This window comes from Mytilus trossulus, chromosome 3 (assembly GCF_036588685.1).
Source record: "Mytilus trossulus isolate FHL-02 chromosome 3, PNRI_Mtr1.1.1.hap1, whole genome shotgun sequence".
Classification (NCBI taxonomy): Eukaryota; Metazoa; Mollusca; class Bivalvia; order Mytilida; family Mytilidae; genus Mytilus; species Mytilus trossulus.
In genome coordinates, this window is record NC_086375.1 from 89,423,777 (window position 1) to 89,448,035 (window position 24,259).

The 24,259-nt window shown below is 32.6% G+C and overlaps 1 protein-coding gene across 11 annotated transcripts in view; it reads right to left on the reverse strand.

Annotated features, from left to right (window-relative positions):
- Nucleotides 1-20,565, reverse strand: part of LOC134712787 (mitogen-activated protein kinase kinase kinase kinase 4-like) — an 81,396-nt gene extending 60,831 nt beyond the window's left edge. For 8 of the 11 annotated variants that reach the window (XM_063574653.1, XM_063574658.1, XM_063574655.1 and 5 more), the window contains exons 1-14: nt 20,267-20,564; nt 14,497-14,562; nt 8,683-8,739; nt 8,331-8,375; nt 7,641-7,721; nt 7,166-7,214; nt 6,150-6,211; nt 5,467-5,523; nt 4,985-5,018; nt 4,218-4,290; nt 3,773-3,830; nt 3,221-3,275; nt 1,407-1,485; nt 457-626 (exon numbers count right to left, since the gene is read on the reverse strand). In XM_063574653.1, coding sequence (XP_063430723.1) covers nt 457-626; nt 1,407-1,485; nt 3,221-3,275; nt 3,773-3,830; nt 4,218-4,290; nt 4,985-5,018; nt 5,467-5,523; nt 6,150-6,211; nt 7,166-7,214; nt 7,641-7,721; nt 8,331-8,375; nt 8,683-8,739; nt 14,497-14,562; nt 20,267-20,317 — 937 coding nt within the window. In that variant the 5' untranslated portion in view covers nt 20,318-20,564. Of the gene's footprint in view, nt 1-456; nt 627-1,406; nt 1,486-3,220; nt 3,276-3,772; nt 3,831-4,217; nt 4,291-4,984; nt 5,019-5,096; nt 5,303-5,466; nt 5,524-6,149; nt 6,212-7,165; nt 7,215-7,640; nt 7,722-8,330; nt 8,376-8,682; nt 8,740-14,496; nt 14,563-20,266 lie in introns of those variants that run through there. The other 3 variants (XM_063574649.1, XM_063574651.1, XM_063574660.1) reach the window with 2 other exon arrangements.
- Nucleotides 20,566-24,259: the final 3,694 nt, after the last annotated feature.

Sequence of the window (24,259 nt, forward strand, 5' to 3'; positions counted from 1 at the left end):
CTGGCTAGTGGTTACAGTAGTTACTACTTAGACCACTATGCCACTGAGGCCCAAGTTATAAATTGATGAATCCCCAAATGGCCTCTATATGTAGGAATTGATATTACACTTAGGGTTATAATCAAATTTTGGAATATTTACTGAAAATTGTGGTAGCTGATCTTATTTTTTTCTTAAAACAAAATCATGCAAAAGTTGGTTGATTTCAAATATATTTCTAGTCAATTATCTCCCTTGGATTGCATGCCTTTGAAATTTTTTATTAGGATTTTCCTGACAAAATCCGATTGTTTTTTTTTCTTCTTTGTGAACAGGCCGTTATTGTTAATTTGTATTATACAATTTTGGTATAACAATAAATATTTTGATGAACTGAATCATGAAAAAAAAAATTGAATTGGTGGTTATTGTGCATTTCTTTAACTCTTTCTATCCGTTTATGTTTGTCTGACTTACTCCTTCTATTCTTTTTATGTCTATCTATATGATCTTTAAGTTGTATCCTGACTTGTCTCTCAGTTGGTTGATCTTTTATGTATGGATGTTTTAGCAGGTTTTCTGTATTTGGCCTCTGTGTGTAATCTTTTATTAAACAAGTTTCTACGAAATTCTGAAATCTCGATGACCTAAAAAGTAAGAATGCTAAAGATTGATAACAAAATCAGAAGTGATAATACTTCTTAAATATAAGGTGTCAATAAAAGTTTCTGAGATATAAATTGCTTTCAAAAGAGTATGAGTTCTCATTATGATACTTGAACTGTTGGCATCTTATTTCATGTACAAAACACTTGGAATGGACATTGTTCAGTGTAAAGAATTTGCACAACCTTGGTAAAATTTTCAACCTTTTGCAGTTAAGGCTTAGAAAATTGAGTTTGGGACAAAAAGTCAAATTTCAGGAATTTCTTATGATTTAATACCAAAAATATAGAAATTTTTCATTTTAATGATTTTTTTAGTTTTTTTTTTTTTTTTATCACAACATGAAAAAAATTGTGTCTATGGTGTGAGTGAATTAAATAAAGAAATAGATAACTAAATACAACTTGTTTATTGATATTGATATTTAATATGAAGAACTCTCACTTGTGTCACAATAGCCAGGGAAGTCATCGTCACAGAGTTGCTTCTGACAGGGCAGCTATCAGTTAAAGGGTTTATGCAGATCAATATTTTAACAATAACACTTACCACTTTGAGGATTTTAATCTCGGTGGGGGGTTTCTGTCAACAATAACACTTACCACTTTGAGGATTTTAAACTTGGTGGGGGGTTTCTGTCAGCAATAACACTTACCACTTTGAGGATTTTAATCTTGGTGGGGGGTTTCTGTCAACAATAACACTTACCACTTTGAGGACTTTAATCTTGGTGGGGGGTTTCTGTCAACAATAACACTTACCACTTTGAGGATTTTAATCTTGGTGGGGGGTTTCTGGGAATTAAAAATAAGGCTCGCATTGGATGCATATCACAGAGTGCTGAAAAAAACGATATCAATAATTATATTCGTTTAATATTTGGTAATTCTATTTGTAATTGTGGATGATGGTAAAAATTTCAACAAATCAAATTAATATTAATGCAAATAAAAATACTTTTTCGGATGAAACAACAAGACTGTGTGTTATGTATGTGCCTTTCACAAGTCAGGAGCCTGTAATTCAATGGTTGTTGACTGCGTGTTATGTATGTGCCTTTCAAAAGTCAGGAGCCTGTAATTCAATGGTTGTCGACTGTGTGTTATGTATGTGCCTTTCAAAAGTCAGGAGCCTGTAATTCAATGGTTGTCGACTGTGTGTTATGTATGTGCCTTTCAAAAGTCAGGAGCCGGTAATTCAATGGTTGTCGACTGCGTGTTATGTATGTGCCTTTCACAAGTCAGGAGCCTGTAATTCAATGGTTGTCGACTGTGTGTTATGTATGTGCCTTTCAAAAGTCAGGAGCTTGTAATTCAATGGTTGTCGATTGCGTGTTATGTATGTGCCTTTCACAAGTCAGGAGCCTGTAATTCAATGGTTGTCCAGTGTTTATGTGTTACATATTTGTTTTTCGTTCATTTTTTTATATAAATAAGGCAGTTAGTTTTCTCATTTGAATTGTTTTACATTGTCATATAGGGGCCTTTTATAGCCAACTATGCGGTACAGACTTTGCTCATTGTTGAAGGCCATACAGTGACCTATAGTTGTTAATGTCTGTGTCGTTTTGGTCCCTTGTGAACAGTTGTCTCATTGGCAATCATACCACATCTTTTTTTTTTATATGTGTAAGATTTACCTCATACAAATGATCTTTTCATCAAGCTAAACCTGGACTACATCCCCATAAAAAATCTACCTTGACCAAAAACTTTAACATTTTGTGGTACAGATGGACAAACAAATGAACGAAATAACGCACAGACCAAAAAACAAAACACCTATAAATGGGCATAAACACTGGTTGTTATGCCCCACCTTCGATAGAAGAGGGGCATTATGTTTTCTGGTCTGTGCCTCCGTTCGTCCATTCGTTCGTCCGTCTGTTCGTTCGTTCGTCCGTTTGTTCGTCCTGCTTCAGGTTAAAGTTTTTGGTCGAGGTAGTTTTTGATGAAGTTGAAGTCCAATCAACTTGAAACTTAGTACACATGTTCCCTATGATATGATCTTTCTAATTTTAATGTCAAATTAAAGTATTGACCCCAATTTCATGGTCCACTGAACAAAGAAAAAGATAGTGTGAAGCTCAGGTTAAAGTTTTTGGTCAAGGTCGTTTTTGATGAAGTTGAAGTCCAATCAACTTGAAACTTAGTACACATGTTCCCTATGATATGATCTTTCTAATTTTAGTGTCAAATTAAAGTATTGACCCCAATTTCATGGTCCACTGAACAAAGAAAAAGATAGTGTGAAGCTCAGGTTAAAGTTTTTGGTCAAGGTAGTTTTTGATGAATTTGAAGTCCAATCAACTTGAAACTTAGTACACATGTTCCCTATGATATGATCTTTCTAATTTTAATGCCAAATTAAAGTATTGACCCCAATTTTACGGTCCAGTGAACATGTAAAATGATAGTGCGAGTGGGGCATCCGTGTACTATGGACACATTCTTGTTTTCGCTTGTTTTTTAATATTTTGAAAAAGTCCTTTATATATTAAAAGGATGATAACTAAACACCTTAACAGATGTAGTTTACTTTCCATGGTAACCAGAGATTAATGTTGTCTACTTACGTGGCTTGCCTTCAGCCATTTCTATTGCAGTAATCCCTAATGACCATAAATCACTCTGTCAAAATACAAACAGTTTGGATTGAATTTTAAATGTTCATTACAAATAGCAAGTATCATTACAAAATTTGTATACAGTAGAAAGATTTTGGCTCATTTCAAATTTGAAACCTCCCAAACAATAGAAAACAAGTAAATGGTTGGTCCTCTTTTTGGACTTTGTACTTCAATTTCATAGGAGCTTTGAACTGAACTATATAGTATGGATTTTGCTAATTGTTGAAGTCTGTTCAGCTCATTTGGTCTCATGTGGATAGTAGTCTCATTGGCTTTCATTTAATATCTCCATATGTTTTTAGTTATCCATACATGTGAATGCATTTTAATTTGGTCTGTTTTGCTGCAGAATTTTATTTTCAGAATGCTTTGCTAATTTAATATTTGAATACTAAAACAATTGTTTTGAAAAACACAAGATAATATATTACAGATTAATGAAAAAGTAATAACAGTTATAACCAAGGTAATGGACAATCTAAGATAAAGAATACAAACCCTATTGTCATAAGTAGCTTCTGAATTCTCATCACAGGCTATCACTTCTGGAGCCATCCTACAACATAAACAATAAAATGCTTGAAGAAAATTCAAATAATTGTTTTCTAAAAGAGCCATCCTACAAATAAACTATAAAATCTAAATAATAGTTGGTCGATCAGTTTCGAAATAATTTGATTTATGATATGTAAATGAAACAATTAGATACATATTGTTTCAGATGATTAAAATCTTATTTTTTTACCAATTCATCCTGACTTTTACATGGTGGGTCATTTAATGTCATACTTCTGTGTAAATAATTTTGTTCACAATGAATGAGTTCATTTTACCAGTTCAGATGTTTCCATTTTTTCTGGTATGTTCAAGACCAAACCTTGCATATTCTTTCCTACAAAATTTACATTATCCACAAAACAAATATGATGTAATAATTTCTTACCAGTATGGGGTTCCAATAAATGTGTTCCTTCTACCAATGGTTTTGTCAAGTTGAGCACTTACACCAAAATCAACTGAAATCAACAACATTTATTATTACATTATAATCCTATTGTTAACACAGATAACCACTTATTGATAAACCTGTTTGATAACAAAAATCATGAAATATGGACAATTTTAGTTTCTTTATATATTTCAGAGCTTAGAATGTTATTCATTATCACTGAACTAGTACACAGTTTTATCTAGGGGCCAGTTGAGGACCACCTCTGGGTGCAGGAGTTTCTTGCTGCATTGAAGACCCATTGGTGGCCTTCAGCTGTTGTCTCTAAGACATATTCCCTGTTTTCATTTGGAATATTTTCTCCTGTATCACTGTTGGTAGTTTTTCATTTTCATGTATTTTTAGTATCTAGTGTCTATTCCTAGCATAAGCCACAGCTTTACTTATGGCTTGTGAATGAATGATTGTTGGTTACTTTAAAGTTTGGTAGTTAAATGAATGGTGTCCCTAAGATCTTGTTTATATCTGTTTTTGGGTTGCTACCTCATTCGTTAATACCGTCATGAATCATAATGTTTGTATATACTTAATGAATATGAATGGGTACAGATTGCCAAGTCATTTTTAATTTTATATTGTAGAAAATTATGATCTGAATGAACTTTTTTCAGAGCTTAATATATCAAAGCAAGTTAAAATGATGAAAATGAACATAACAAATCCAGACATATTGCAATTAATATAGAGCATGTATATGTTACCTAGTTTGACTTCAGCATTATCTGTTAACAAGACCTTCTGTCCTTTAATATCTTACCTAGTTTGACTTCAGCATTATCTGTTAACAAGTCATTCTGTCCTTTAATATCTTACCTAGTTTGACTTCAGCATTATCTGTTAACAAGACATTCTGTCCTTTAATAGCTTACCTAGTTTGACTTCAGCATTATCTGTTAACAAGACATTCTGTTCTTTAATATCTTACCTAGTTTGACTTCAGCATTATCTGTTAACAAGACATTCTGTCCTTTAATATCTTACCTAGTTTGACTTCAATATTATCTGTTAACAAGACATTCTGTCCTTTAATATCTTACCTAGTTTGACTTCAGCCTTATCTGTTAACAGGACATACTGTCCTTTAATATCTTACCTAGTTTGACTTCAGCATTATCTGTTAACAAGACATTCTGTCCTTTAATATCTTACCTAGTTTGACTTCAGCGTTATCTGTTAACAAGACATTCTGTCCTTTAATATCACGATGGATCACTTTGTTCTGGTGAAGATGTGCTAGACCCTGAAGCATTGAAAATAACATATTTTAAAAAGTTATCATAGTTTTTGCAGATTAAATGGAAATAATGGGTTTATTTATTTGATAAAGTTGGTCAAGTGCTCTAATTGACTAACACACACAATCAAATGTGCTTACTACATAAAATAAACTAGACAAAAATCATTTCATTTTTATAGGATCGTATCAACTCCAATAGAAAATGAAAGTAAAATCAGCTGTTAACGTTTAAACACATCCGGCATTAGAAATGAATACCCATTCTACAAATAGAATGATAATAATTTCCTTGTAAATATAAGTTTCTAGTGAATGCATGTTGTTTTTCGAAACCAGTTTATTCAGAATTTTTTTGATGACTTTAAAAATTTCTGTTTTTGGCTCTTTTCGTTATCAACCTTTCTTTCTCATAATCTTGTACAAACACATGTCTGCCAACTTTTCAAAATCTCCACGGGGAATTTAAACACAAGAGGACCTAATGCATACATTTTGTAGGTCAACAACTCTCATTGGGAAAATTCCCCATAATGCTGGAAAGTTGGCAGGTCATCAAACAAATCTAACATATACAGTGAAGACTGACCAAAACATTAACTTTTACTCAAAACAGATGAAATTTGACGTACCCTGAGTATTTCCCTTGCAACATAAGCGATCCATTCTTCTCTTAATGTGTTACCCTTTGTTGCTGAAATAATAAACAATAATACACGTTTATTACATAAAGTACATGAATTCATAATTATTTGTTAAAAGAAAAACAATAAAATGGGGAAAGTGACCATTGCAAGCAACATTACAAAGGAACAAAACACAAGAACGGTAGAAGTGAAACGGTAGAAGTGACACTACCCAAATGTATATTTGATCAATGTTTTGTGGTAATGAGCATTGTGTATAAGTTTCATAACTTACAATTGAGGAAAACTAAAATTAGAGAACAAAAAAAAACTGAATTCAGCGATTTTCAATTTGAAAAGGGGGAGACCTCTAGAACAGCAGAAGTTATGTCACTGTAATTCAAACTTGATCTGTGATTTGTGGTAATAAGCATTGTGTATCAGTTTCACTATTTGGTTGAGGCAAACTAAAGTTAGAGAACAGTTTTGTCATGTTTGTGTAGACAGACAGGAGTACAATTTACTTCCCCCTCTGCTACAGTGGGGGCATAAACATTATTTTACACATCCTGTTGAGCCTTTTATCAATCTAGACACATTCTAGAAAGTTGTTTCAATTGATACAAGACAGGATAGGTAGAAAGTGAAACTGTTTATAAGACAATGAGTTTATGACATTATTGTAAAATGTGTGTCATGGTGACATTAATCAAAAGAAGCTGAACAGTTATGGGTCCATGTAGAAGGGTTACCATATTTTTTATATTTTGGTTTCATAACACAAATAATCACCAGTTAATCAAGCATGTAATGTAGGTCAAGAAGACATCAATATGCTAATCAAACAATATATCTGATTCTAGTGGTATAACATCACTATAAAACATAGTAGATTTCTGAGAAGGGAATATTTTATACAAATAATTTACCACATATAGTAATTGATATCAAACTTGTGACTAATAGTGAAAACTTACAACCAAAAACTTAAAGTAGAAAACCTCAGAAACATAAAGTGTTACCTTTTACTAAATCTGTTACTGATCCTGCTCCACAAAACTCCATCACCAGCTTAAAAAGAAAATATTTATCTAAAATGTGGGAAATAAATAACAAGACAGAAAGAAATGAGTGACTTAACAGACATTTCAGATTTATGTCTGTTATTTTAAAATGAGCAGGCTATTGCAATAAATTTATATCTCAAATATGTTGTTACACTACGTAAATTAGCTGGATTATTCTTCCATTGTTTTATGAAGTACAATTTCAGGTGACAGATCTTTTGCCCTTAGCTTGCACATTTCTTTCTTGTTGTAAATTCCTTATAATGTAAAGCTAGATTTGACCCTCAGTTGGTCATCTTTAAATATGGGCTAGAACTTTCTTTGAAATACTACTGTTTTCTGTAAATGTCTGATATCCATGCCTCTCTAATGGTCATATTTTGTTTGAAGAGCGTTTTTTTTGTAGATTTGTAAATCCAAATACTCTTACCCATAACTGGTCGTCTTTGCCTGGAGGACTTTTCTTTATAAATGCCCCGTAATATGTAGCAATATTTCTATGGTTGGAATACTGAAATTAACAAAACATGAAACTTCATTAAGAATTAAGATAAAAAGTTTACATAGGGTATGCAAAAAAACAAACTGTTTGCTAGTTATGTTAAATATAAAATTCAAGGAAAAATCTATTAAGTATACAAAAAAAGACTTTCTCAAGTTCAATAGGATATGAAATAAGTATTTTTGATTATTTTTACTAAATAAATGTAGTTGTGTACTAATATTAATGAATACAGAAACGTTTCTAGGTCTTGAACCAGTCAGTATACAACATTTTATATACCAGTCTTGTATAATTCACATTGGTACATATCCGCAACCTCTTATCACATTAATGTATGTACCATCATCTTTAATTAATTTTACAAATATTCATTACAGCCCAAAGGATTAAAATACCACGCCTCCCCCCTTTTTGACATCTTAAGACAGATAGTAATTGTAATATGTAAAAGGCTTGTATACCTTTTTAATTTTACATGTTCATAATACATGTGCTTTGGTAACTTTTAGATTCACAATAAAATATCTTTAATATAAAAAAATTGTCATCTAAGATAAGTGGGACACACAGTTATCTTGCTAACAACTCTGCATAACAATCAACAGATCTACTCACTTTCTTTAAAACATTTATTTCTAATTTAATTTCTTCTTCTTCATCCTGAAATGCAATAATATCTAATCAGAATCACAATACCTTAAAATCCATAAATATCTCTGTGATTAAAAACAAAAATCCTTTCAACATTTCAATAAGTTAATTATATCTAAAAGTTTATTAATCTTTCCTAAAAAAATATTTTACTTACAAAAATTCAGACCGTTTACTAGATAATTACACTGTACAAAGTACATATTCAAATATTTTATTCTAAGAGTGCATAGCAAGTTTTTTACTCTTGAATTTTAAAGACTTCCTGTTCAACATTCCTAACTTAGATACATGTATTTGTCAGAAGCGTCTTTACCTCATTCACATTCATAACCTTGATGGCTGCCAACTGTCCTGTTTTAGTATGACGACCCTGAAAAAATAAAAGTCAATTAAAAATATTGTCTTTAATTATAAAAGTTTCTTTGCTTCCAAAATGTTCGTTGTAAGATCCTAATATATACCAAGAAAAACAAATTTGTTCATTTACAATGTACATACATTATATATTAAAAGGAAACAAATATATTCTTAATTGGAATTTTTATTTTTATTCACAAATTCAAGACTTTGTGCTTATGACCATGTAAAATTCTCCTCGCTATCAACATATAGATGAGGCAACCATTTCAATGGTCCTTTAGAAAAAACCATTCAAGACAATCATTTGAGCTGCCTTGAATGGAAATCGACCTTAAGTTAATGCACCTTAAGTAAATGCATTTCCATACATATGATTTTGATTGATTTTGGAACAAACAATAACAAAAAGGATAAATTTTGGTCTGCTGTGAAAGTTTGGTATATCAACTCTATTTTCAAACATTAATAGACTTTGCATAGAGATTTTTTATTAAAGACTGAATTGTCTATTCTAAATCTTCTGAAAATGTGAAACATCATCCTAAATCTTGACCTTCAGACAAAGCATGGTGAAGTATGTACAATGATAACCACAAAGTAAATCTCTGACTAATAAAGTTCAGGTATTAAATGCTATTCCAGACAAAACCATTCTCTGTAAAATCATACAGATTACGATTCACATAGAATCAAATATTTCAGGGGAGAGGAACCGACAAAAGTACACATAAAGAGAAAGGAACTGACAAAGTATACATTATATTCACACAAACATAAAAGATGTTTATAATAAATTTATATAAATACATTTCATTTGCACATAATTTATAACATAAATAATATTTTAATTTTACTTGTTAGCCATGTTAGCTCTGCAAGGTTAAAATTCAATATAGGCTATTTGGAAAACAATAAATCCCCTCAAATAAGTGTGTCATAGAGTTCACGCCACTTATAAATTAAAGGAAGTATTGTTTTTATCAAGTTTTTGTACTTCCTTGGTATAAATACAGGAAATCGTTGAAAATCAGAGATCTAAATCTTTTAATACACAACACAAGTCAAATGTAAATCTTGTGAATAAACAATAACAGGCTCTTATTACAAATTCTAAAATGAAGGAAATGTAGTTGTCTTATTTATGTAGACCCCAACCTCTTTAATTCATAGGCTTACAACATTCTTTTTGACTGCTCATACTTTACATAATTAATATAACAGCACACAACACTTGACAGAGAAAATGTTTGCATCATTCTGATTCATATGTTTAGGTTAGAGGAAAGTGCAACTAATTACTTTAAAAACTGTTACTGTAGTTCTTGTATTAATTAGATGCTTGCAGTATGGTTTAGACTTTGCTTGACTATCAGATGTATTTTCTGGTTTTATAATGTTGTTTGGTTGCTGCTTTATTTGCCAAGCCTTACATATATATAACATACTAGCCGATTAAAAAAAATAAAAAATTGTTAAGATATATTATTTATTCAAATGTTCTCTTATATCCTTGAGACATCGTCCCCTGGTATCAACTGCATTCAAGTTACCTATGATGCTTCCTTGTTTGCTTTTGATACAGGTAGGAAAGAGACATTTACACACATTTTACATGCCTATGGCCCATAAGGTATCGCCCCCTGGTGTCAGCTGCCTTTAGGAAACCATAATGCTTTCCTATTTGCTGCTGACACAGGATGAGTCATGGACATGTTTAATTTCTACTTTCTTTTTGGCTAATTATTATATATTTAATTGATCCAACTTTTTGTGTACTATACATATGTGGATATCTATTTTTCTTTTTTTCTTTTTGGGCTACTTGTTTGTTATCTATATCAACCACACTTGCAATAAAATGCATTAGTATTAAAAAAAAAACATACTATAGATTCTTTATCTACGTATTCTTTAAGAACTTAAATAGTTCTCGTTTAACTTTTTTTTTTTTTATCTCATTGTTTGTATTGTATTATGAAAAAATTATTGATGTTGTAATGTTTATGCCCTTTGGGGCCCATAATTGGAAAATAAAATATCTTATCTTATCTTATCTTATTCTTATGTACATTAATTTCTAGATATCTGTTCTGATTCCATCAAGAATTGTTTTTCAAAATATTGACTAGATAAAGGTTTATCAGGCTTTTAACTATACATCTATACCTTTAAATAATATAAACAATAACATATGTGAACTTTTGACCTTGCACTTCTTACATTTTAATGAGTCTAGACATGCCATACATGCATGTTTACACTTCCTGACCAGATTGACTTCCTTGGTTTTTGTGATTCAGTACTCACAATAATCTGGTACAAACCTACATTTGTATTTAACACTTCATTAAACATAGAGATTAGAAATTATTCACTTCAGGGGTAAAATCTTTTCTATACAAGTTAATAGAACCTGTACGTACACAATAATCATCATAATCAAAACACAGGAATAAACTTTGGGTCCCTGGTACGAGAGAACATGGATTGTGGACAAAATCATTGTATTACTGATTTTTTTTAAGCCGAAATTAAGACCTACACATCTGTAAAATTAATGTAATACACTAAGATGGTATGCCTACTTGTTGTAACATACTGATGTGTGTATTTCATTGTTACTCCTGTTCAATTTAGAAACAATACCTTCATAGACAAGTCTGTACAAAATGAACTGTACAAATACAAGCGCAATTGATTCAATCATACATGTACCGTTTGTTTTCCCGTTTGAATGGTTTTACACTAGTAATTTTGGGGCCCTTTATAGCTTATTGTATGGTGTGAGCCAAGGTTCCTTGTTGAAGGCCGTACAATGACCTATAATGGTTCACTTTTATAAATGTTTATTTGGATGGAGAGTTGTCTCATTGACACTCAAACCATATCTTCCTATATCTATGTACATGTATACAGTAACTGCCCTGTACACAACCATGCAGACATACATGTAGTATGCACAAACTGAGTTGTAGTGAGTGTACAATACAAGTGCAATTGATTTAATCATACATGTACATGTATTTAAAGTATCTACCCTGTATAGTATAAAATCATGCAGACAAACATGTAGTATGCACAAACTGAGATTTCAGTCCTATTGATTGAATCGTACACACATTTGTATTGATATTATAAATACAGTATCTACCCTGTATATAACCATGCTTGCATCAACAGCTAAAATATCAAGTTTTTACAAAACAAATCAATCTGCTAATTAATAACGTTAACTCATTGTATAAATTGATCACTATTCATAACTTTACATCCATTTCATATATAAAGTAATTTCCTACGGGCATAACATCAGATATCTGAACAATTAAAAATACAGTATGATTGCCAATGAGACAACTACCCACAAAAGATTTAATCAACTATCAGGGCATCTGTAGTTTTTTTTCTTAACCATCGACTCTTCGGAAAATACATTGTTTTGTAGCATTTGATTCCCCAAAAACAAATATTTCCCCAACAAAAAGAGATACAAGGACAACATTGAAAGTTTTGTGTGTCAGAGAAGTTTTGAGTTCTATCTCCTGTATCTGTCTTTAGAATTTATAAGTTTTTTATTTGAATATTTGTAAACCAGATGCTGTGACTAGGTACAGATTTTTGACTGGTTTTGGAGATTAATCTTATTTTGTAAGATGCTTTCTTGGGCACTATCATTCAAGAGTGACATAAATTATTTATCTATTACAATAATACTATCAAACTACAACAATTATTTATCAGTCTGAACTAGTCTGTATATAAACACAGACAAATTGGGGTGGGGATGGGGTGGTTTTATACATATATATAAAGCATAATGTACATGTATATTAAAACAAAGGGTAAAATATCATTAGCTTAAATACTAAAACATATACAAGTGCCATTATGTAAAGGAATTATCATAATTGATATAGACTGAGTATAAGAGTACAATTTATGTACCCAATTTTATTTTTCAAAATCATATATATACTGCTATATACTGCTATATATATATATGTAGATACAAAATGTACGCAAAATATTAAAATGTTTTACCAATACAAACTGTCTGACATAGTTCAGCATTTTAAAATAAAATTCAAACTATTTGTCATAAGACAAGGTTTTAGGGTACATTTATTTTGTAGTACTAGTTGTTAGATAAGAATATTAATTGTCTGAATAAATTGACACCAGTTTTCATGATTTAAAATGGCAATGGTAAACACACTGTTAAATCAGCAATATTAACATCATTACATGCTAACTGAAGTCAACGAAAAGTTGATGGTAGATTAACACACTATTAATCTTCAAACTGATCAAAAAGAATTTCTGGGGGCGGTCATATAAGTTATATTGTTCATTTTACTTTGAGATATCATATGGTTCATAATTTTGTAAATACATGTACAAATGTATATGTACATTGAAATAAATAATATTAATTTAAGACAGAATTCAGGTATAAATTTGTACTTAAATACTTTTTGAACAGGTAAGTACATTAAATGTAAACCCATTTTAGGAAGTTTAAATGTTTATCAATGAAAATGAGTCAGGTCACAAATTTATTCAAATTTTTAAACATCATATAACATGTATAAGATAGAAAAGTAAATGTACATTTAAACATCATATAACATGTATAAGATAGAAAAGTAAATGTACATTTAAACATCATATAACATGTATAAGATAGAAAAGTAAATGTACATTTAAACATCATATAACATGTATAAGATAGAAAAGTAAATGTACATTTGAAACAACATGTATTTATGTATCATATCCCACAGTTCTCCTATTAACCAATCCTAAAGTCTTAATGAAATTCAAATACTCACACACCTCATAATGGCCTTGGGTCAAAATGTTATAGTACTATAGTAAATCTCAGAAACTTGAAAGTGTATTGTGAACAAATTTAATAGAACTTTTTGTCTCTATAGGCAACCATCCCCTGCTGCACTGTGATTTCAATGTTAAGGGAACTATGTGGGTCCACACCATTAATTGGAATATGTTTTAAGTTTAAATACCATAGTAAGGAAAATGTGTACTTGTTTCAAGTTGATGAGACCACAACTTCGTTGTAAACTACCTCTGACGAAAGACTGATACAGTATAGACTAAAAACAAGAACTTATGGTTTGAGGAAAACATGAGGCTCAAGTCCTAATTTGAGTTAAATGAATGGGATCAAAACTAGTAGTCTTATGAACCTTACTTTAACCAGATACATGACTGACAGACTAGCAATTTGGTTATCGATGGGCTTGAGGGGAAAGTCGGTGAATCCACTAAGGTCACCGAAAACATCATCCGAATATGGTTGCATAATGATAAAAAGGGGCTGTGGTTTACTGCTCCGCAGGTGAAAAGTATGCTATTTACAGCAGTACATAGATTGCCGTTTGAGTTTTGTGGTAATAAGTATTGTGTATAAGTTATATAGCATTTGGTTGAGGCAAACTAAAGTTAGAGAATGGAAATGAAAAATTCAGCAATATTTCCACTTGTAAAGGGACATACCTCTAAAACAGTTAAAGTAGTGCCACCAAAATTCAATCTTGATCTTTGTTTTGTAGTAATAACCAATGTGTATAAACTATATGCTTCATAACATTTAGTTGATGCAAAGTTTGATAACAGAAACCAACTTCGGGATGTACACATACAGACAAGGATAAAACTTAAAGCCCCCTCCACTACAGGCTGTAGTCTACAGCGGGGCATAAAAGTTAGCATGTGTAAAAAAAATATTAAACAATGTATTTACCTTGTAAACTTGTCCATAAGTTCCATTTCCAACCACTTCAACCAAATCAAAAATTCCAGCAGGATCCTAAAATAATATATTACCTTATTGTCATTGCTGAATGAAATATGCAAAAATATGTATACATTTTTTATGTACAGTTTTTGTAACTGAATATGTAAATTCTACTATAATTTTTATTCTTTAACTAGAATTTATCCTCAAAGCAATACTTGACAAGACTAAGTCATACCTTTGTAACAAAATGGGGAGCCATCGCTTTGACTTGCTCAAATCAACATATATATAAACAATGTATGTACATGTAACAAATAAAATGAATGCTTCTTGAACAAGAGTGCACACACTGTAATGTCTCAACTGCTAATATTTTAATAACAATACATGCAATGACATGTATAAATAGAATAATTACATTGTATAAGGTCAGGGTCAAACAAACTCTGTCAGACAGACATGTTCACCTTCAATCACAGGCACTTGTCTCAGAATTTTTTTTACCTATATATATACCTTAATGTATATAGGTAAAAAAATTTCTGAGACAAGTGTCTGTGCCTTCAATATATGGACAGTTTCACAGAGTTCCCGATAAGTGGCACTCCTCAGGATTTTAGCACCAAAATTTGGCATAGGACTGACACAATATTTTTATTTTTTAATAGAATTAAAAGCGAGGACCAGCAGATTTTCTTCAAGGACCACCAAGGAAAAAAAGATTTCGCAAACTCTGCTTTCATGTTTGGCCACCAAAATAATACTTCCATCCTTTACTTTGCTTTGAATAAATTTGTTATGATATTATAAAATGTAACAAGTGTGACCCACTGTAGTGAGCCACTGTAGTGTTAACAATGAGTCAGACTTGGTTTCACTATCATCAGTGTGAGCCACTGTAGTGTTAACAATGAGTCAGACTTGGATTCACTATCATCAGTGTGAGCCACTGTAGTGTTAACAATGAGTCAGACTTGGTTTCACTATCATCAGTGTGAGCCACTGTAGTGTTAGCAATGAGTCAGACTTGGTTTCACTATCATCAGTGTGACCCACTGTAGTGTTAACAATGAGCCAGACTTGGTTTCACTATATGTGAGCCACTGTAGTGTTAACAATGAGTCACACTTGGTTTCACTATCACCAGTGTGACCCACTGTAGTGTTAACAATGAGTCAGACTTGGATTCACTATCATCAGTGTGAGCCACTGTAGTGTTAACAATGGGTCAGACTTGGTTTCACTATCATCAGTGTGACCCACTGTAGTGTTAACAATGAGCCAGACTTGATTTCACTATCTGTGAGCCACTGTAGTGTTAACAATGAGTCGGACTTGGTTTCACTATCATCAGTGTGACCCACTGTAGTGTTAACAATGAGCCAGACTTGGTTTCACTATATGTGAGCCACTGTAGTGTTAACAATGAGTCAGACTTGGTTTCACTATCATCAGTGTGACCCACTGTAGTGTAAACAATGAGTCAGACTTGGTTTCACTATCACCAGTGTGAGCCACTGTAGTGTTAACAATGAGTCAGACTTGGTTTCACTATCATCAGTTTGAGCCACTGTAGTGTTAACAATGAGTCAGACTAGGTTTCACTATCATCAGTGTGACCCACTGTAGTGTTAACAATGAGTCAGACTTGGTTTCACTATCATCAGTGTGACCCACTGTAGTGTTAACAATGAGTCAGACTTGGTTTCACTATCTGTGAGCCACTGTAGTGTTAACAAGGAGTCAGACTTGGTTTCACTATCATCAGTGTGAGCCACTGTAGTGTTAACAATGAGTTAGACTTGGTTTCACCATATGTGAGCCACTGTAGTGTTAACAATGAGTCAGACTTGGTTTCACTATCACCAGTGTGAGCCACTGTAGTGTTAACAATGAGTCAGACTTGGTTTCACTATCACCAGTGTGAGCCACTGTAGTGTTAACAATGAGTCAGACTTGGTTTCACTATCATCAGTGTGAGCCACTGTAGTGTTAACAATGAGTCAGACTTGGTTTTACTATCACCAGTGTGAGCCACTGTAGTGTTAACAATGAGTCAGACTTGGTTTCACTATCATCAGTGTGAGCCACTGTAGTGTTAACAATGAGTTAGACTTGGTTTCACTATCATCAGTGCGACCCACTGTAGTGTTAACAATGAGTCAGACTTGGTTTCACTATCATCAGTGTGACCCACTGTAGTGTTAACAATGAGTCAGACTTGGATTCACTATCATCAGTGTGACCCACTGTAGTGTTAACAATGAGTCAGACTTGGTTTCACTATCATCAGTGTGACCCACTGAGTCAGACTTGGATTCACTATCATCAGTGTGACCCACTGTAGTGTTAACAATGAGTCAGACTTGGTTTCACTATCATCAGTGTGACCCACTGTAGTGTTAACAATGAGTCAGACTTGGTTTCACTATCATCAGTGTGACCCACTGCAGTCTGCACCAAAAACTTTTCAACTGCTAGTCCGATGACCAATATTCTGACATTTTTCTTATTGGGCCAAACAAAATTTTGCAAAAACTTACTAGTCCGAATGAAATTTTACTAGTCTGGGGCATCGGACTAGTGGCTAACCGTGCAGACTGCCACTGTAGTGTTAACAATGAGTCAGACTTGGTTTTACTATCATCAGTGTGAGCCACTGTAGTGTTAACAATGAGTCAGACTTAGATTCACTATCATCAGTGTGAGCCACTGTAGTGTTAACAATGAGTCAGACTTGGTTTCACTATCATCAGTGTGAGCCACTGTAGTGTTAACAATGAGTCAGACTTGGTTTCACTATCATCAGTGTGACCCACTGTAGTGTTAACAATGAGTCCGACTTTGTTTCACTATCATCAGTACCATGTCCAGTCTTCACTTTTGAATCCACAAGTCTGAAGCTCAACTTTACTAAATATTTAGTTGGAAGTCTGTTTGCTTGTAGATAACAATTTTACAAGCCTGGGCTAGTGGACTTGTGGTTAGCATAAATGAAGACTGGATCACATTCAATATCAGATGCAACTTTGGCAATGTGTAAATTTTTATTGATGATATCTTCAGCCTCTCATTTTGTCTTGTCAATTATGACAGCTGGCCTATTTGTGGTACCTTTGGGGCCAAAAACACTTGTACATGTTGCAATTTTGTTGTCAGAAGCTTGCCTTACTTTGAGAGCAATATTATAAATATACATTGTATATATGAGAACCCTGTTTACTTGATTTTCTTTAGCCATGGGTTCTATTGGAGTTGTTGCCTTTACTATTTAGAAAATTGATAAAAAATTGTATGACTAGCTTTTTAGTTTAAACAAATTAATTAAAAGTGGATTTGGAAACAAGTTTTGCAACTTATATTAATCCCTTTCCACTTTTTTGAGGGTGCAAGTGCTGGCGGCATTGGTCTGCTCTTTTACATGTCTTCAACGTGCAAGAGATATGTCTCTCTCTTAACACAGATCAGCCATTTATCATCCCTTTCCATCGGACTCTCATCGTTTTATCATTTAATAAACTGGTTCCCTATAGCTAGATTTACCAGGGATACAGCTTTGAGTAACAGATAATTTCTTCCAACAGTGACCCAAATAAGCAGCTTATCTTGAGCTCTGTGGGCTGTCCATAAAAACAACTTGAACCTTCTATAAAGAAAACTCTGACAAAGTATAAAAAGAGGTATCATAAATGATTAATTAATCATCTTTATTAATTTTTATAAAACTTACATGTTAATTAAGCAAAAAAGTTCAGGTAGAATTTTGTTTATTCATTTGTTGAATATTTTAATTAAATATATTTTCTTTAACCTTATCTGTCAATAAGTCAACTCAGACCCTCAATTTATTGTTACCTTGGACTGCAAATGTACAGGTACATTTATTACTCAACTCTTACAAAGTTTAAACATAAAGTTAGAGCAACATGCATTTATATCAGGTCCTTTACAAAACCAATATAAGGTACTTATGTGTAGGGTGCAAACTGACCATGGGCGCGAACAGGTAGCAGGGCTCACACTACTTCAGAATTATAGGGAGAAGTGACTCCTCTTTTAGAAACTGATAGGGAGAAGTGGTGAGATTTGAAAGAGAAGTGCTCTTTCACGCGGTGCGCTACAATGTTTGGATTATACTATAGCATATATAGTATAAAGGGTCATATGTAAATAATGTTCTTTTTATAATGTTCAATTAATATCTGAGTATACATTATACAATTAAAGCAACATTTCAAATTAAAAGTTGTTTAGTTTTACTCAGCTGGTTCTTGTGAGAAACTACCAATTAAATATTTAGTATCTAGCACTAAAAAAAATATTTTTTTATCTTAAAAAGGTAAAGAAATTATAATATATCAATTACAATTTAATTCAAAACTATCTTGTGTTTTTCATTAAAAAAAAAAAGTTATTAAGCTGGTCCATAATATATTGATAATAGTATAATAGTCATGATAGTCTCAGAGTTAAACAACTTTAATCAATAGTTTGTAACAATCCATAAAAAATATAGAGAATTATATACACCAATCAATTAGATGTAACCAAAAGTCTTTTAATTCGTGTGGAATACGAAATTTCCCCCTTTGGGATCAATATTCTTCTGTCAGCTGTTCCATCCGTGCGTCCGTAGTAATTATTGTAAAAGTACGGATTTTGGTCATAGCTGGTCCGGTTGAGATCCGTAGTTTAGAAATCGGTCAATGGCGGTCAATGGCGGACGAATGCAAGAAAATTTACAAAAATAAACGATGTTTGACAAGTTTTTTGGAAGGGAACATTACGTTTTTAATGCAATAAATGGATTAAACACTTACTGGAGGCAACTTGTATCACGTTTAAATGAAGAAACAAACTTATTTTGCCGCCAAAATATAGGTTGATGTACGTTTTCGAGTAACAAGCACCGGAACAAGCGGAAATGCACGAAGTGATAACAAGTTGTATTTTTTATCAAATAACCTGCTACAGACTTCAAAGACAATGCTTCAACCTCTTTTCTTAAGATAATGAATCGTTTATGTCTAAATTTCTTTAATATCAATAAAAAATTGACGTTTCATCAACTTGGTAAAAATTGAAAATGTCCGATGACGGAAGCGACTGAAAGCGAGTATCGTCAAGAACAGGGCGACTTCTTTTCGCTTTTGGGGGTCGGGGAAAGCGAAGTGACGGTCGGGAAAGCGACTTCTTCGCCCACTTTGCCTGGTAGCGTGAGCCCTGAGGTAGGGTGTGAAAGTGAAAGGGAGGGAACGAGAATGTCAAGAATGGGTACGGATATGTTTCTCTGTTCCAGACCTAGATTCGAGCAAATTCAATTATCTGAATACAAAATATTATATTCTTTTTAATCTTTGTCAGAGATTGCATTATAGGCAGTCTGATTTAACATTGATCTTATTGAAAGTCCATGAGTCTTTCCTAAAGTGTCTGGGTTGTCTTGTGCCCATCTTGCTTCCCTTTGTATGCAGGCTTAAAAAACATTTTATTGAAAATTAGTTTTCAGAAAGATTTTTACAAAGCTGGATAATCACACATTAGAATCTTAATATTGGTCCTTCAAGTTTTTACCTGTAGACCATTGGACTTGTGGTAAATATTTGTGGAATGTTTATTTCTTTTTGAATTAACTTTTTCTTGTGAAGTGTCAGGTCTTTGTTTACTTTTTTTAACTGTCAAAACACTCAATCCTTCAAAGAGTAGAAACTGCCCAAAACAAATGGTTTCATATTATTTTTAACCGTAATAATGATATAATAATAATACTTACTCTGAGACTAGATAAATCTATATCATCCAGGCTAACGTTAACGGAGGCCATCCTCTACGAAAATGACAATCCTCATCCGCAGACAAATACAGAAAATTATCTTAAGTTGTTGACTGCGGTAATGCAAAGACACATTTTATGATGCATTTGATTGTAAGAATGTCTGATATTGTATTCTGTCAATATAAAATGAGAATAAAGTCATTATTTTGTTAAAAATTTACAAAATTTATGATTACAAACGAGGATGACAGTGCTGGTGCATGTTGGGTAACATGAGTCAGGGGGAGAAAACTACCAACAGCTGTTTCCGGTTCTAAAGATTGCAGTACAATCGCTTAAAAAATAAACGGGCTTATATGGTATCTTATATAAATTTTAAAATTATTTTTATTCCCCATATTGTTTCTGCTGTAACAGGAGGGTCTGGTGGCTACATGCTGTAATAAACTCACAGTAGTGGGGAGCAAATACAGCTCCACTGGTCTAAATGAGACCCAGTACAAAATATTTCTATAAGGCAGCAACCATTTGATTTTCGGGGGGGGGGGGGGGGGGGGGGGGCTATGCTTTTTTTTTGAAAAAAAGTTTGTTTACAGTTTTTGGAGAAAAAAATAATTTTGTTTTTGATTCTGAGAAGAAAAAAAATGTTTGTTTCACCCTCAGCTGCCACTATATGTAATGCTAAAGTTGAAAGGAAAAAATTGTTTTCGACTTGTCGCGAAAAAAATATTTTTTTTTTCGCCACATTTGTCCAGAAAAAAAACTATAGCCCCCCCCCCGAAAATCAAATGGTTGCTGCCTAAGTAAGATTTGAAATATTCAAATTTTAAATATTAGTTTATTATTTATTAAATGTTTAACTAACATATTCATTTATTCTTGTAAGAATAAAAAACACAGTTTTTACTATTTATTTATGAAAGCTCTAATGTAACGTTGCGCTCTTTTGAACAACACATTTTATGACGTTACGCCTTTGATGTGCGCTTCGTCGTCTAGACCTTTATTGATAATGATACGGATGCACTTTAGACAGATTATAGTTGAGAATTGTACGAATCACATAAAGTTTAACTTAGGGCGAAGAGATGAGTATGCGAGTTAACCATATATCTATCTTTTATTCTTTTATAAAAATCATATGGTCGCTATCCTGCAATTCGTCATCCTGCAATTGCGTTTGGTAAACTACTTGAGCGACAATTTTTTCTTTTTCTTTAAAATCATAGTTTTGACTTTTTTGTTCACTGCAACATATATCTTGACTAGATAAACAATTTACCCTTGTCAGATTTGCTCTAAATGCTTTGGTTTTTGAGTTATAAGCCAAAAACTGCATTTTACCCCTATGTTCTATTTTTAGCCGTAGCGGCCATCTTGGTTGGTTTGCCCGGTCACAAAACACAATTTTTAAACTAGATAGCCTAATAATGATTCTGGCTATGTTTGGTAACATTTGGCCCGGTAGTTTCAGAGGAGAAGATTTTTGTAAAAGTTAACTAAGATTTACGAAAAATGGATAAAAATTGACTATAAAGGGCAATAACTCCTAAAGGGGTCAACTGACCATTTTGGTCATGTTGATTTATTTGTAAATCTTACTTTGCTGAACATTTTTGCTGTTTACAGTTTATCTCTATCCATAATAATATTCAAGATAGTATCCAAAAACAGCAAAATTTCCTTAAAATTACTAATTCAGGGGCAGCAACCCAACAATGGGTTGTCCCATTCATCTTAAAATTTCAGGGCAGATAGATCTTGACCAGATAAACAATTTTACCCCTTGTCAGATTTGCTCTAAATGCTTTGGTTTTTGAGTAATAACCAAACACTGCATTTAACCTTCATTTTCTATTTTTAGATGTGGCGGCCATTCTGGTTGATTGGCCGGGTCAAAAAACACAAATTTTAAACTAGATACATCAATGATGATTGAGGCCAAGTTTGGATTAATTTGGCCCGGTAGTTTCAGAGGAAAAGACTTTTGTAAAAGATCATGGAGATTTACGAAAAATGGATAAAAATTGACTATAAAGGGCAATAACTCCTAAAGGGGTCAACTGACCATTTTGGTCATGTTGACTTATTTGTAAATCTGACTTTGCTGAACATTATTGCTTTTAAAAGTTTATCTTCATCTATAATAATATTCAAGATAATAACCAAAAGCAGTAAAATTTCCTTAAAATTACCAATTTAGGGGCAGCAACCCAACAATGGGTTGTCTGATTCATCTGAAAATTTTAGGGCAGATAGATCTTGGCTTGATGAACAATTTTACCCAATGTTAAGTTGCTCTAAATGCTTTGGTTTTTGAGTTATAAGCCAAAAACTGCATTTTACCCTTATGTTCTATTTTTAGCCATGGCGGCCACACATTTTAAACTAGATACATCAATGATGATTGTGGCCAAGTTTGGTTAAATTTGGCCCAGTAGTTTCAGAGGAGAAGATTTTTGTAAAAGTTAACGACGGACGACGGACGACGGACGCCAAGTGATGAGAAAAGCTCACTCCGCCCTTCGGGCCCGGTGAGCTAAAAAGAATTGGCAATAACGACACAATAGCATTATTCATGTACCACACAAAATATATCGTATAAAAAGAGATTAATGAAGCAGTTAAACCCTCACAGGTGGGTCAGACAAGCTTTTACTGTCAATGGCGTTCGTTATCCTATATGAAAAAAAACAATATACATTTACAAAAAATGTACGTTAGCGATCGCTATTGACAGTAAAAGCTAGTCTAGCCTACTAAACATGCCCCTGTCAACCACTAAAAACAATAAGTCAAGCAGCTTTGACTCCATAATAAATGAGATGTTCAAACGCAGCAATCATATCACATCTCATATTACTGCCAATGAAACTACCGAGACCAAAGATTGTCGGTTTTTATTCCATCAAAATTTTTATATCATGGTCTTTTCAAACATCTTAGTGTCAAATGTACTTGATAAAAGAAACATGAAAATCGTGTTACAGATATTTCTTTTGTATATTGGTGTATTAAAACAGGGCTAATGAAAAGTGAAGTCTTGTCTGTAATATGATACTGATGTTGCTTGTTGAATGGAGATTTGTGGTCAAAATAACATAAAAAGATGTTGTATGACTGCCAATTGGACAACTACCCAACAGAGTCCAAATTAAACTGATTAAAGCAATTACATGTCCAGGGAACAGCCTTCAAAAGTAAACAGAAGTCGTCTTGGTTTTGTGGAACATATGGAATGTGAACTAGCTAACTTGACAAAAGTTTTATGGATGATTTGAAATATATGCATTATACGCATGTTTGTTTCACACATGTTATACGCATCATTTAAAACGCATATTATACGCATTGAAAAGTGAACTTCCAACAATAAACAATCTCAATAAAGTAGTAGTATGATAAAGTTTGAAATATGTTTTAACAGAAATATTTACGAATCAACTTTTTAACTACTACATGTACTGCATAAACCTACACACCCCGGGATACCAATATTGATTTGTGTGATACAAGTATCTTTGATTGTTCTCTACAGGGAGTGATGCGTGTATAAATATTTTTAATTTTTCACACTTTTCTTATCATTTCAAGATGAACACGTTCAGAGTTTTATCTTTGACGAGTTTTTGATTTGGCTAAGTTAGCTACATGTATTTTGGTTAATACCCCGTGTTTACTAAATACTTTGTCATATTTGAGATCCGTTACATATATTCCGTTAGAAATAAACATTGTTATGATATAATCATTATAACGAATATGAAAATAAATTTAAAAAATATTCAAAACTGTAATACATGTATATTTGGAAAAGTTTAATTCTTAAAAAAATCACACAATGGATTGTTACTTGAATACACAACGACTGAAATCATAAAATCTCGCAGCATGGAGGTTTACATCTATTGACCAAATAAATGTATGTTATGTTAGGTTGACGGTTTTTTTTCAACTGAGACCAATTGCATGCAATCTCGTCAGAAATAA